This window comes from Oncorhynchus kisutch, linkage group LG4, assembly GCF_002021735.2.
Source record: "Oncorhynchus kisutch isolate 150728-3 linkage group LG4, Okis_V2, whole genome shotgun sequence".
Classification (NCBI taxonomy): domain Eukaryota; kingdom Metazoa; phylum Chordata; class Actinopteri; order Salmoniformes; family Salmonidae; genus Oncorhynchus; species Oncorhynchus kisutch.
Genome location: NC_034177.2, coordinates 21,713,845 through 21,727,890, shown reverse-complemented (window position 1 = coordinate 21,727,890; position 14,046 = coordinate 21,713,845). Strand labels below are relative to the sequence as shown.

The following is a 14,046-nucleotide window of genomic DNA, read 5'->3' as shown; positions in this document are numbered from 1 at the left end:
TGATGTTTGTGTGGTTAGGATAATTCCCAACGTGGGCACCTGGCATCGGAATGTAAAATGATAGGCTTTGCCGGTACTAATGATTATGTAGTATCAACACAAGTATACACATCAATTAGTGGGTGGCAACACAGAGAGATTTGCATTTTATCTTTATATAGGTTTAATGGCTTAAACCGGTTGGAGGACTGCCAGGAGGAGAATGAATGGTGTCTATATCACGGCCTACACATAAAAACACCAAGAACACCAAAGACATTTTTCACTCAGCTCTCAGGTGTGCAGCCAATGGGAGTTCACCATATTACACAGACACAGAAATGAGAACGAGGGAGGTTGGCTCCAGGAGAGGGGTTGAGAGTTAGTGGGTCCCTCTATATTTAAGTTGACAGGAGAGTGTTGTGCATTAGAGTGCGTTGAAAGAACAATTGGTAATCAAAACAGGGATGTACTTGACCAGGTAAGCTAAGTGGACAGTGGAGGTGCCGTTTGTTGAAGTCATGAAGACTTCGAAATCAGTGGGCCTCGCTCTCAGCGGCCTGCCTTTCCCACCTCTGAGACTCCTTCACACTGAACCCTACGCTCCTGTCCACAGCCACACAGAACTGTAAATATTCCCACTGTTAAACAAATCAGCCATCCTCTTCATGCAGCATGGAACGTCTCGCTCACAGCCATTGACATTTACCTTCCACTCACACATCGAGTAACTGAACACTCAGCTTTTCTAACGCAGCTGACATATAAGCAGAAATATTCTGCAGTAAAAAATGAATAGGAGTATTATTTTTCTTGTGTTTCTAATTTTCCAACCCAACCACTCAAAGCTGGATGGATGGATTCATCCGCTGGTAGGAAACTGTGTAGTACAGCAGTGGGACAGGCCTGTAACATTACAGCCACGATAGGAGGCATTCGCCCGGGAGAGACCGCTTACTTCTCAAGATGCAACTCATCAACAAGGAGGCCTTTTGTGGCTGCTCACAATCAACAAAGCGGGAGGAGAGATCAAAGGGTCATGTCCAGAGAAAATCTAATTATAACTGACATTTCCCATCTTAAATGGAAGCCCTTCAGAAGAGGTTGGTGGCCACCGCTTGGCTGTGGAGCCCGCTGAATGAGCCGCTGCCCCGCGTTACCGTTTTTGCGGAGAAAGCACGCCACTGACTAAATGACTGTTTGTCCAGCATCTCAAGAGCTGGTTCTGCCTGAGTGCAGAGACAGAGGAGCAGGGGAGGATCAATCGCTCAGGTCACTCTAGGAAGACCCCTGCTTCAAACAGGAAATACTGTCTCACACCAGGGAAAAACACAGTGGAGACAGTTTACACTGGCCTGCTCTACATTCTCCCTTTTGGAGAAGGTAGCAGAGTTTGCTTACCAGATTATGTCCCAAGAATACAAACACTTTATGCTCGTGTTATTTATTTGTCTTGCATTTTATATAAAAAGGAAGATATTAGAATGTTTTATTACAGTGATTAATGTATCTCCAAAAAACATGATATATTTATTTGTATAACAATCTGTATGTTTGTGAAAATGTGTACATTAGGACAATTACAGTGTCCGGAAGAGTATTCTTACATTACAGAAAAAGGGACGAGGTACCTACTCCAGAAACTCAGTGATGTACTTGCGGCTGCACTTTGACCAGGACCAGGGACTAGTGTCGTAGTTGAGGGTGGGCGCCATGACGTGATACTGGTGCTTTATGCCTGCCTCCCTGCATTTGGGGTTGTCATCATGGGGCATGTTGAACCTGCCGAGGAGGAGAACACACACACAGAGAGCGATTAGGAAAAAGGGGTGATGGCTGCTCAATGGATCAGAAAGCTTAGTGGTTAGAGCATTGGGCCAGTAACCAAAAGGTTGCTGGTTCAAATAACTGAGCTGACAAGGGGAAAAATCTGTTGATGTGTCCATGAGCAAGGCACTTATTAACCCTAACTTGCTCCAGGGGCACCGTGCTACAAGGCTGACCCTGTAAAACACCACATTTTACTGCACCTCTCCGTTGTATGTGACAACTAAACATAGTTTTTTTTAAGCAATGGTCTTCATTGAACATGATCTGGCACTACGATGTAGAGATGGGGGCCTATGGAGCGTTACATCTCAATTAATTCTAGCAGCTAAATAGTGAATAGACTAATAAAGTTGCTCATCTTTTTGATGTAGGGCTGTGGCGCTCATGACATTTTGTCAGACAGTTATTGTCATGCAAAAGACTACCGGTCTCATGGTAATTAACAATAACATTCATTAACATAAACATGTTTAGTATCTTCAGGCTTCCACACACACAAGTCGCTGATGGGGGGCCTTTGGAACATCTACATTTAAAAGTCTAATAAAAAAGTCTAATAGATTTAATACACACCATCACAATAAATCCGTTATTTATTTTAATCAGGTCTAAAGAAACATTATGATATGAAGAAAATGTATTTCCAATTAACCGAATATGAGTTAGCCTACTGTATGTTATCTGGCTATGCTCCATGCAATTAGGCTGTAGCAGAGCTGGGTGGGCCTATACGCTCACTACGCAAGGGCCCTGCCTCCCCCTCGTGTCAAAGCGGGTGTCAATGTTTACAACTTGGATGAGAGGATGAAGCGGAACTGTCCTTCTGGTCATGAAAAGAGGAAAAAAACACCATGTGAGTGAATTGCGGGAACAGCAATCAGGTAAACTTGTGTTCTCTCCTCTCCAAGTTTGATGTCAGAAAATAACAGTAACGTTAAGTTGATGTGTTAGCTTGCAGTTCATCTCTCTCTAGTCTATCTTTCTTGCTAACCTAACTGGGCAGTGCATCTCTTGGTCTGTCTGTGTCTTGCTTGCTTGCCAGCCTCTTCCAGGGCTGTGTTCTGTGACTTTGTGCCTGTCAAAAGTGAGAGTGAAATACAACTATTTATTACGTTTGATAAACGACAACGGGCAACGGTGTTTATAAACTGCAGCTCGTCACGCGTGACCATGTTGTGGTAGATGGCAGGGAGAGGTGAGGGGGGGGTGGTAATTGAGGAGAGATATCTTGCAGGTAGCTGGCTCCACCCCCAAGCTTTATATGGACTTCCTGCCCCAACGAGGCAAGACTGGGATTCGTTAAGCCAGGGATTGCTTGGGGATAAAGGAGGAAGCAGCCTGCACAACAGGGCAGAGAAGGAGCGAACCAAGCAAGGTATGAGGAGTCAGAGCTGCGAGAGCCAGAGCTACCCCCCTTGTGTACCGGACCGGATTGGGTGAGGACCTGAGTGTGAGGACTACCCCTGGGAAACGGAACGGACAACGAGAACGGATTGTGGACTGTGGGGTGATTGGTGCATTTCACCCTCTTCCCCAGTGTATGAAAATCACTAATAAACTTCCCATGTGCATTCTATTTGTGCTACTGGTGCCTGTTTGCTATTGAACTTGGTGACGTGGAAACCCCACACCCTTGATCCTGCTACATATAGTGGAGAAAGCAGGCAAACCAAACCAAGTTCAATAACTAAACAAACACAGAGCACAATGGAAGCATTGGTGAGACAAATGGTGGAGGCAAACATAGCACAGCAGGCTATGCAGCCGGAGCTGCTGGAAGAACGGCATCAGCAGAACGCTCTCGAGAGACTGAAAAACAGCTTCTATCTCAAGGCCATCAGACTGTTAAACAGCCACCACTAACATTGAGTGGCTGCTGCCAACACACTGACTCAACTCCAGCCACTTTAATAATGGGAATTGATGGGAAATGTAAAATATATCACTAGCCACTTTAAACAATGCTACCTAATATAATGTTTACATACCCTACATCATTCATCTCATATGTATACATATATACTGTACTCTATATCATCTACTGCATCTTTATGTAATATATGTATCACTAGCCACTTTAACTATGCCACTTTGTTTACATAATCATCTCATATATGCTGTACTCGATACCATCTACTGTATCTTGCCTATGCCGCTCTGTACCATCACTCATTCATATATCTTTATGTACATATTCTTTATCCCCTTACACTTGTGTCTATAAGGTAGTAGTTTTGGAATTGTTAGCTAGATTACTTGTTGGTTATTACTGCATTGTCGGAACTAGAAGCACAAGCATTTCGCTACACTCGCATTAACATCTGCTAACCATGTGTATGTGACAAATACATTTGATTTGATTTGATGCGAGCTGAACTCAGCCAGCTGACAGCCGCCCAGGCCAGTATAGCGGCAGGTGCAACAGTCTCTCGCCCCAAACCCAGTAGGTTTTTCTGAAGCTGACAGAGGTTGACAACTACCTACAGAAGGGACTGCTACAGGAGGTGCAGGCCACAGTCCTCCAGGAGAGGGAGGCCAAGGAGGCACTGAGGTGAGGTGTCCCTCCATCAGCAGAGATCTGCAGAGCTCCAGCAGAGCATGGAAGAGCAGAAGGTTGCTATGAGGGAGGATTTAGCCAAGCAGAAGGAGGAGAAGCAGGAGACCCTTACAGCGCTAAAGGAGCAGCTTGTCCAGCAGCAGGAGAACAGCTCCCTACAGAAGGCCGTGCAGGAGGCCCAGGCTGCAGCCCGCCAGTAGGAGGCGGTAGATGCGATGAGAGGGGAGGTGACCCTCGATCAGCAGAGAGCTGCAGCGCTACAGCAGAGCCTGGAGGCTGCTCTGAGGGAGCAGGAGGCGAAGAGTTGAGAGGAGGCCACTCTGAAGATGGAGTGTATGAAAATCCCAGTGTTTGAAAATCCCTAATAAACTTCCCCTTTGCATTCTATTTGTGCTACTGGTGAAACTCGTGCTTTCCAGCAGCAAACTCTGTGGGGCCCAGTCCAGACAATATATGGGCGTGATGGCACTCCTCATAGGCGCACATCATTTTAAAACAAGACAATGATTATCTAGTCTCTGTCACAATTTAGTTACAACTCTGGATTAATGCAAGGTGGAAAGAAATGGATTGACAATGACTATTGATTTATATATTGCATTTAAAATGTTGATTAGCCTGGAATACGGATCTCTCAGAAAATAATAACAGTCAAGTATTCAGCCAAGCCATAGTATAAATAGCATTTTATATCTGGGGAAGCCAGTTTGAATGGGCCTGATGCAGCTGATAAAATTACAGTTTGTCAGTGGAGAAGATGCTGGATCATCAGCCAGTACAAGCACAGACTCAGTTGATCCACATAATTCGAGAAAAAAGCATAGTCGTTGCACCAATGTGTACCTAACCATAAACATCAACGCCTTTCTTAAAATCAATACACAAGTATATATTTTTTAACTGCATATTTAGTTAATATTGCCTGCTAACATGAATTTACTTGAACTAGGGAAATTGTGTCACAGCTCTTGCGTTCTGTGCAACAGAGTCAGGCTATATGCAGCAGTTTGGGCCTTCTGGCTCGTTGTGAACTGTGTGAAGACCAACTTCGCCAAACGGGGGATGACTTAACAAAAGCGCATTTGCGAAAAAAGCACAATCGTTTCACCAATGTACCTAATCATAAACATCAATGCGTTTCTTAAAATCAATACACAGAGGTGTATTTTTTTAAACCTGCATATTTAGTTAAAAAAGAAATCCAGGAAAGCAGGCAATATTAAACTAGGGAAATTGTGTCACTACTCTTGCGTTAATTGCACGCAGAGTCGGGGTATATGCAACAGTTTGGGCTGCCTGGCTCGTTGCAAACTAATTTGCCAGAATTTTACATAATTATGACATAACATTGAAGGTTGTGCAATGTAACAAGAATATTTAGACTTATGGATGCCACCCGTTAGATAAAATATGGAATGGTTCCGTATTTCACTGAAAGAATAAATGTTTTGTTTTCGAAATTACAGTTTCTGGATTTGACCATATTCACTTTTTGGATATAGGGGGCGCTCTTTTAATTTATGGATAAAAAAACGTGCCCGTTTTAAGCGCAATATTTTGTCACGAAAAGATGCTCAACTATGCATATAATTGGCAGCTTTGGAAAGAAAACACTCTAAGGTTTCCAAAACTGCAAAGATATTATCTGTGAGTGCCACAGAGCTCATGCTACAGACGAAACCAAGATGATACTTCAACCAGTAAATGGGCAGAATTTTCGAAGCTCTGTTTTCTATTGTCTCCTTATATGGCTGTGAATGCGCCGGGAATGAGCCTGCCCTTCCTATCGTTTCTCCAAGGTGTCTGCAGCATTGTGACGTATTTGTAGGCATATCATTGGAAGATTGGCCATAAGAGACTACATTTACCACGGGTCCGCCCGGTGTCCTTTGTGTAAATTGGTGCGTAATCTTCAGCCGCAGGCATTTTCTCCTGGGTTTCAGAGGGGAAAGCACACTTCCACAAACGATATATCATCGAAGAGATATGTGAAAAACACCTTGAGGATTGGTTCTAAACAACGTTTGCCATGTTTCAGTCGATATTATGGAGTTAATTTGGAAAAAAGTTCGGCGTTTTGAAGACTGAATTTTCGTTTTTTTTTGGTAGCCAAACGTGACGCACCAAACGGAGCAATTTCTCCTAAACAAATCATCTTTCAGGAAAAACGGAGCATTTGCTATCTAACTGAGAGTCTCCTCATTGAAAACATCTGAAGTTCTTCAAAGGTAATGATTTTATTTGAATGATTTTCTGGTTTTTGTGAAAATGTTGTCTGCTGATGCTAACGCTAAATGCTACGCTAGCCGCGCTAGCTGTTACACAAATGCTTATTTTGCAATGGTTGAGAAGCATATTTTGAAAATCTGAGATGACAGTGTTGTTAACAAAAGGCTAAGCTTGAGAGCTAGCATATTCATTTCATTTCATTTGCGATTTTCATGAATAGTTAACGTTGTGTTATGCTAATGAGCTGCGGGGATAATTACACTCCTGGATACAGGTTTTTTTCGTAGCTAAACGTGACGCACCAAACGGAGCGATTTCTCCTAAACAAATAATCTTTCAGGAAAAACTGAGCATTTGCTATCTAACTGAGAGTCTCCTCATTGAAAACATCTGAAGTTCTTCAAAGGTAATGATTTTATTTGAATGATTTTCTGGTTTTTGTGAAAATGTTGCCTGCTAATGCTAACCCTAAATGCTACGCTAGGTGCGCTAGCTGTTACACAAACGCTTATTTTGCAATGGTTGAGAAGCATATTTTGAAAATCTGAGATGACAGTGTTGTTAACAAAAGGCTAAGCTTGAGAGCTAGCATATTAATTTAATTTAATTTGCGATTTTCATGAATAGTTAACGTTGCGTTATGGTAATGAGCTTGAGGCTGTATTCACGATCCCGGATCCGGGATGGCTCGACGCAACAGGTTAATGACATAAGGCTCGTATTTCTGTGTGTTATTATGTTATAAAGTCTATGATTTGATATTTGATAGAGCAGTCTGACTGAGCAGTGGTGGGCAGCAGCAGGCTCGTAAGCATTCATTCAAACAGCACTTTCGTGCGTTTGCCAGCAGCTCTTCCCTGTGCTTCAAGCATTGAGCTGTTTATGACTTCAAGCCTATCAACTCCCGAGATTAGGCTGGTGTAACCGATGTGAAATGGCTAGCTAGTTAGCAGGGTGCGCGCTAATAGCGTTTCAATCAGTGACGTAACTTGCTCTGAGACCTTGGAGGAGTTGTTCCCCTTGCTCTGCAGCGATGGGTAACGATGCTTTGAGGGTGGCTGTTGTCGATGTGTTCCTGGTTCGAGCCCAGGTAGGGGCGAGGAGAAGGACGGAAGCTATACTATTACACTGGCAATACTGACACTGACATCCAATAGTCAAAGGTATATGAAATACGAATGGTATAGAGAGAAATAGTCCTATAATAACTACAACCTAAAACTTCTGTTCTCATGTTCTGAGCAAGGAACTTAAACGTTAGCTTTTTTACATGACACATATTGCACTTTTACTTTCTTCTCCAAAACTTTGTTTTTGCATTATTTAAACCAAATTAAACATGTTCCATTATTTATTTGAGGCTAAATTGATTTTATTGAAGTATTACACAGTATTAAGTTAAAATAAAAGTGTTCATTCAATATTGTTGTAATTGTCATTATTATAAAGAAATAAAAATCGTCCGATTAATCGGTATCGGCTATTTGTCCTCCAATAATCGGTATCGGCGTTGAAAAATCATAATCGGTCGACCTCTAGGTCAGACCTTTATAGAGCAGTTGCTTCTCTACCAAATGACCCAGCAGATTGGCCCCCAGTCTTAACAGACCTTATTTGTATTTATTTATTTCACCTTTATTTAACCAGTTAAGCTAGTTGAGGACAAGTTCTCATTTACAACTGCGACCGGGCGAAGATAAAGCAACGCAGTGCGAGAAACAACAGAGTTACATGGAATAAACAAGAGTATAGTCAATAACACAAAAAGAAGGTCTATATACAGTGTGTGCAAATGGCATGAAGAGGTATGGCAATAAATAGGCCATAGTAGCAAAGTAATTAAAATTTAGCAGATTAACACTGGAGTGATAGATGATGGTGTGTAAGTAGTGGTATTGGTGTGCAAAAGAGCAGCAAAGTAAATAAAAACAATATGGGGATGAGGTAGGAAGATTGAGTGGGCTATTTACAGATGGACTATGTACAGCTGCAGCGATCAGTTAACTGCTCAAATAGCTGATGTTTAAAGTTTGTGAGTGAAATGTAAGTCTCCAGCTTCAGCGATTTTTGCAATTCGTTCCAGCAGCAGAGAACTGGAAGGAAAGGCGGTCAAAGTAGGTGTTGGCTTTGGGGATGAGCAGTGAGATATCCCTGCCGGAGCGAGTGCTGCGGGTGGGTGTTGTTATCGTGACCAGTGAGCTGAGATAAGGCGGAGCTTTACCTAGCATAGACTTGTAGATGACCTGTAGCTAGTGGGTCTGGCGACGAATATGTAGCGAGGGCCAGCCGTATAGAGCATACAGATCACAGTGGTTGGTGGTATAAGGCTCTTTGGTAACAAAACGGATGGCACTGTGATAGATGCATCCAGTTTGCTGAGTAGAGTGTTGAAAGCCATTTTGTAGATGACATTGCGGAAGTCGAGGATCAGTAGGATAGTCAGTTTTACTAGGCTAAGTTTGGTGGCGTGAGTGAAGGAGGCTTTGTTGCGAAATAGAAAGCCGATTCTAGATTTGATTTTGGATTGGAGATATTTGATATGAGTCTGGAAGGAGAGTTTACAGTCTAGCCAGACACCTAGGTATTTGTAGTTGTCCACGTATTCTAGGTCAGAACCGTCTAGAGTAGTGATGCTAGTCGGGAGGGCGGGTGCAAGCAGCGAACGGTTGAAAAGCATGCCCTTGTTTTTGCTTGCGTTTAAGATCAGTTGGAGGCCACAGAAGGAATGTTGTATGGCATTGAAGCTCGTTTGGAGGTTAGTTAACACAGTGTCCAAAGAAGGGCCAGATGTACACAGAATGGTGTCGTCTGCGTAGAGGTGGATCAGGGAATCACCCGCAGCAAGAGCAACATCATTGATATATACAGAGAAAAGAGTCGGCCTGAGAATTGAACCCTGTGGCACCCCCATAGAGACTGCCAGAGGTCCGGACAACAGGCCCTCCGATTTGACACACTGAACTCTATCTGAGAAGTAGTTGGTGAACCAGGCGAGGCAGTCATTTGAGAAACCAGGGCTATTGAGTCTGCCGATAAGAATGTGGTGATTGACAGAGTCGAAAGCCTTGCCCAGGTCGATGAAGACGGCTGCACAGTGCTGTCTTTTATCGATGGCGGTTATAATATCGTTTAGTACCTTGAGCGTGGCAGAGGTGCACCCGTGACCAGCTCGGAAACCGGATTGCACAGCGGAGAAGGTACGGTGGGATTCGAAATGGTCAGTGATCTGTTTAAGACCTTAGAAAGGCAGGGCAGTTCAGGTCTGTAACAGTTTGGGTCTAGAGTGTCACCCCCTTTGAAGAGGGGGATGACCGCGGCGGCTTTCTAATCTGTAGGGATCTCGGACTAAATGAAAGATAGGTTGAACAGACTGGTAACAGGGGTTGCAACAATGGCGGCGGATAATTTTAGAAAGAGAGGGTCCAGATTGTCTAGCCCAGCTGATTTGTACGGGTCCAAGTTTTGCAGCTCTTTCAGAACATCTGCGTTCTGGATTTGGGTGAAGGAGAAGCGGGGGAGGCTCAGACAAGTAGCTGCGAGGGGTGCGGAGCTGTTGGCCGGGGTTGGGGTAGCCAGGAGGAATTTTCATGGATTCATCGGTGGTGACTGTGTCGCCTAGCCTCAGTGCAGTGGGCAGATGGGAGGAGGTGCTCTTGTTCTCCATGGACTTTACAGTGTCCCACAACCTTTTGGAGTTAGAGCTACAGGATACAAATGTCTGTTTGAAAAAATGTGCCTTTGCTTTCCTGACTGACTGTGTGTATTGGTTCCTGACTTCCCTGAACAGTTGCATATCGCGGGGACTATTCGATGCTATTGCTGTCCGCCACTAGATGTTTTTGAGCTGGTCAAGGGCAGTCAGGTCTGGTGTGAACCAAGGGCTATATCTGTTCTTGGTTCTACATTTTTTGAAAGGGGCATGCTAATTTAAGATGGTGAGGAAATTACTTTTAAAGAACGACTAGGCATCCTCGACTGACGGGATGAGGTCAATATCCTTCTAGGATACTTGGGCCAGGTCGATTAGAAAGGCGTGCTCGCAGAAGTGTTTTAGGGAGCGTTTGACAGTGATGAGGGGTGGTCGTTTGACCGCGGACCCCATAGCGGATGCAGGCAATGAGGCAGTGATCGCTAAGATCCTGATTGAAAACAGCAGAGGTGTGTTTGGAGGGCAAGTTGGTCAGGAAAATATCTATGAGGGTGCCCATGTTTATGGATTTAGGGTTGTACCTGGTGGTTTCCTTGATAATTTGTGTGAGATTGAGGGCATCTAGCTTAGATTGTAGGACTGCTGGGGTGTTAAGCATATCCCAGTTTAGGTCACCTAACAGTACGAACTCTGAAGATAGATGGGGGGCAATCAATTCACATATGGTGTCCAGGGCACAGCTGGGAGTTGAGGGGGGTCTATAGCAGGCAGCAACAGTGAGAGACTTATTTCTGGAGAGATACATTTTTAAAATTAGAAGCTCGAACTGTTTGGGCATAAACCTGGAAAGTATGACAGAACTTTGCAAGCTATCACTGCAGTAGATTGCAACTCCTCCCCTTTTGGTAGTTCTATCTTGATGGACAATGTTGTAGTTGGTTATGGAAATCTCAACATTTTTGGTGGCCTTCCTAAGCCAGGATTCAGACACGGCAAGGACATCGGAATTGGCGGAGTGTGCTAAAGCAGTGAGTAAAAAAACTTAGGGAGGAGGCTTCTGATGTTAACACACATGAAACCAAGGCTTTTTCGATTACAGAAGTCAACAAATGAGGGTGCCTGGGAACACGCAGGGCCTGGGTTAGCCTCCACATCACCCGAGGAACAGAGGAGGAGTAGGATGAGGGTACGGCTAAAGTCTAGCAAAACTGGTCGTCCAGTGCGTTGGGGACAGAGAATAAAAAGAGCAGATTTCTGGGCGTGGTAGAATAGATTCAGGGCATAATGTGCAGACAGGGGTGCAGGTACAGTGGAGGTAAGCCCAGGTACTGAGTGATGATAAGAGAGGTTGCATCTCTGGACATGCTGGTTATACTGGGTGAGGTCACCGCATGTGTGGGAGGTGGGACAAAGGAGGTATCTAAGGCATGTATAGTGGGACTAGGGGCTCCGCAGTAAACTAAAACCATGATAATTATCCTAAACAACAATATACAAGGCCTATTGATATTTGAGAGAGGCATAAAGCAATCACAGATGTTGATTGGGAGAGCTAGCTAAGTCAACAACAGCTAATCAGCTAAGTCAACAACAACAGGTAAAATGGCGATGAATGGGCATGGAAGGTCGGTTAACTACACACAGGGGCCAGGGCCGACAGATAAACAAAGGATAACAAAGCGGAGTACCGTGATAAATGAACAGTCCAGCAGGCATCAGCTATGTAGCCAAGTGATCATAGGGTCCAGTGTACAGCAATAGATGAAACAGGGAAACCGCTAGGTAGTCGTTAGTACCCTAGCACGCTGGAGACACAGTGTTTAAAGTTAGCAGTCCGGGGTAAGCAGAAGCATCTGCTCCATCGTCCGGCAAAGGCCGGTTGAAGGCACAGCTGATGGAATTACGTCTGCGGAGTTGTAGTGGAGAAAAACAGTCCGATGCTGGCAGGTATTATCTAGGCTATAAAAACGGCTGGTGCCTGAGCAGAGGGTAAAGGCCGCTAGCAGTGGCTAACAATGACTAAATGGCTAGTAACTTAGCTAATTAGCTAGCTACCTTCTGATGAAAGTTTTGGCTATAGGGTCTAAAAAAAATAGCGGATCCGCGTGTCACGTACGCTGGAATAATTAGCGGACTAAGCTGCAGCGCGATATGGTTTCCACATATTATTTATTAGAAACGCACAAAACAACAAAGAAAGAACGAAACAAAGAAAGAACCGTAATCAAGAGGTGTAACATACACTACCTCAAAGCAATATCCCATAAAACACAGGTGGAAAAAATGCTACTTAAATATGATCCCCAATTAGAGACAACGACAGCCAGCTAGCTGCCTCTAATTGGGAATCATACCAAACACCAACACAGAAAAACTAAAATAGAACCCCACATAGAAAATAATAACTAGAAAACCCCCCAGTCACGCCCTGACCTACTCTACCATAGAAAATAAGAGCTCTCTATGGTCAGGACGTGACACCGTGTCACATTGAGTGAGGCGGGTTACCGGAATGTATATTTAATTTAAAAATGGAAAAAGAGATTGAAAAATAAATTGGAATATATACAAAAAAGATGAAAAATACAAAAAGTAAACGAGAGGACAACAAACCACGTCTGCACTGCTACGCCATCTTGGATCACTATGTGGACTGAGTCCATTCAAACCAGGACTGGATTTTTCCAGGACAAGTCTAGAAGACATTTCCATTCAGGCTTATTACAGAGACAGCTGTCAAATTGGGAAAAGATTACCAGGAGCTGGCTTTCATACTCAATCAAAAACAATGCTGTGTATTGTTTTCGCTGTAAGCTCATTTCTACAAAAGACTACAAAATAATAAAGGAAGGGGTGAATGACTGGTCAAATATCAACGGCATTCTGAAACACCATGAGGGTCGTCCTGAACACAAACAATATGATTAAGTGGAGAGAACTTGATCTGCGCCTAAGTGGGGATAGACTCTTGACCAGATACAAATGACAATTTTGGAGGCTGAAAGAAAGAGATGGCGGGATGTCCTTACACGTTTAATAAGTATCACCCAGTCTCTGACTGAAAGAAACCTAGCATTCCGTGATTCATCAGACAAACTTTTCCAACCAGATAACAGAAACTTCCTAAAAGAGGTTGAATTACTGGCAAGATTTGACCCCGTTATGGAGTCTCTGAGGCCCAGACAACAGCCAAAAGCATTTGTGAATAAATTCATGTGGAGGCTGTTCTGAAAGAGCAGACTGAAAAACAGCAAGAGGCATTTCAGCTATGAGGCTCCTGATGAACCAGTGACTGATGCATTGAAAAACGTGACGTCAACTACTTAAACATTGTGGTCGACTCTGCTGTGACATCCATGGATGAGATATTTGAAATACTCAACCAGGTGAAAACCAAATATGGAGTGCTGCTGAAAAACCGACAGATTGAGCAAACTGTTTTAAAGGAGGGAGGATTGTAGTGGAAGCACTGGGGAGTCAGGTGTGACTGTGTGGCAATGGCAAATGGTTTACATGGCTCACGGGTCAGGTAGGAGGGCCCCTTAGTAGAATTTTGCATAGGGCTCCAGGGTGGTCAGGACCGGCTCTGGGCTGGAGGCTTGTTCATTTATCTGACAAGATATGCTTATAAGTCATGTACCATTAGTATATATTATATACTTTTATAGTAAGAAGAAAATAATTTAACTTAGCTGAATAAAGTAGAAAGGATATTTTGCCCATTCCGGATCGAGTGCGCATATGAAGTGGCTATGTTGAGCATTAATGTGATAATTTGAAACCGGTCCTATACACTAGATTT

At 43.7% G+C, this 14,046-nt stretch overlaps 1 protein-coding gene across 1 annotated transcript in view; it reads right to left on the bottom strand.

The window, feature by feature from the left end:
- Window positions 1–14,046, bottom strand: part of LOC109889236 (A disintegrin and metalloproteinase with thrombospondin motifs 20) — a 199,781-nt gene that overhangs the window by 146,923 nt on the left and 38,812 nt on the right. Inside the window, exon 9 of the mRNA XM_020480514.2 lies at window positions 1,615–1,761. Coding sequence (XP_020336103.1) covers window positions 1,615–1,761 — 147 coding nt within the window. The remainder of the gene's footprint in view (window positions 1–1,614; window positions 1,762–14,046) is intronic.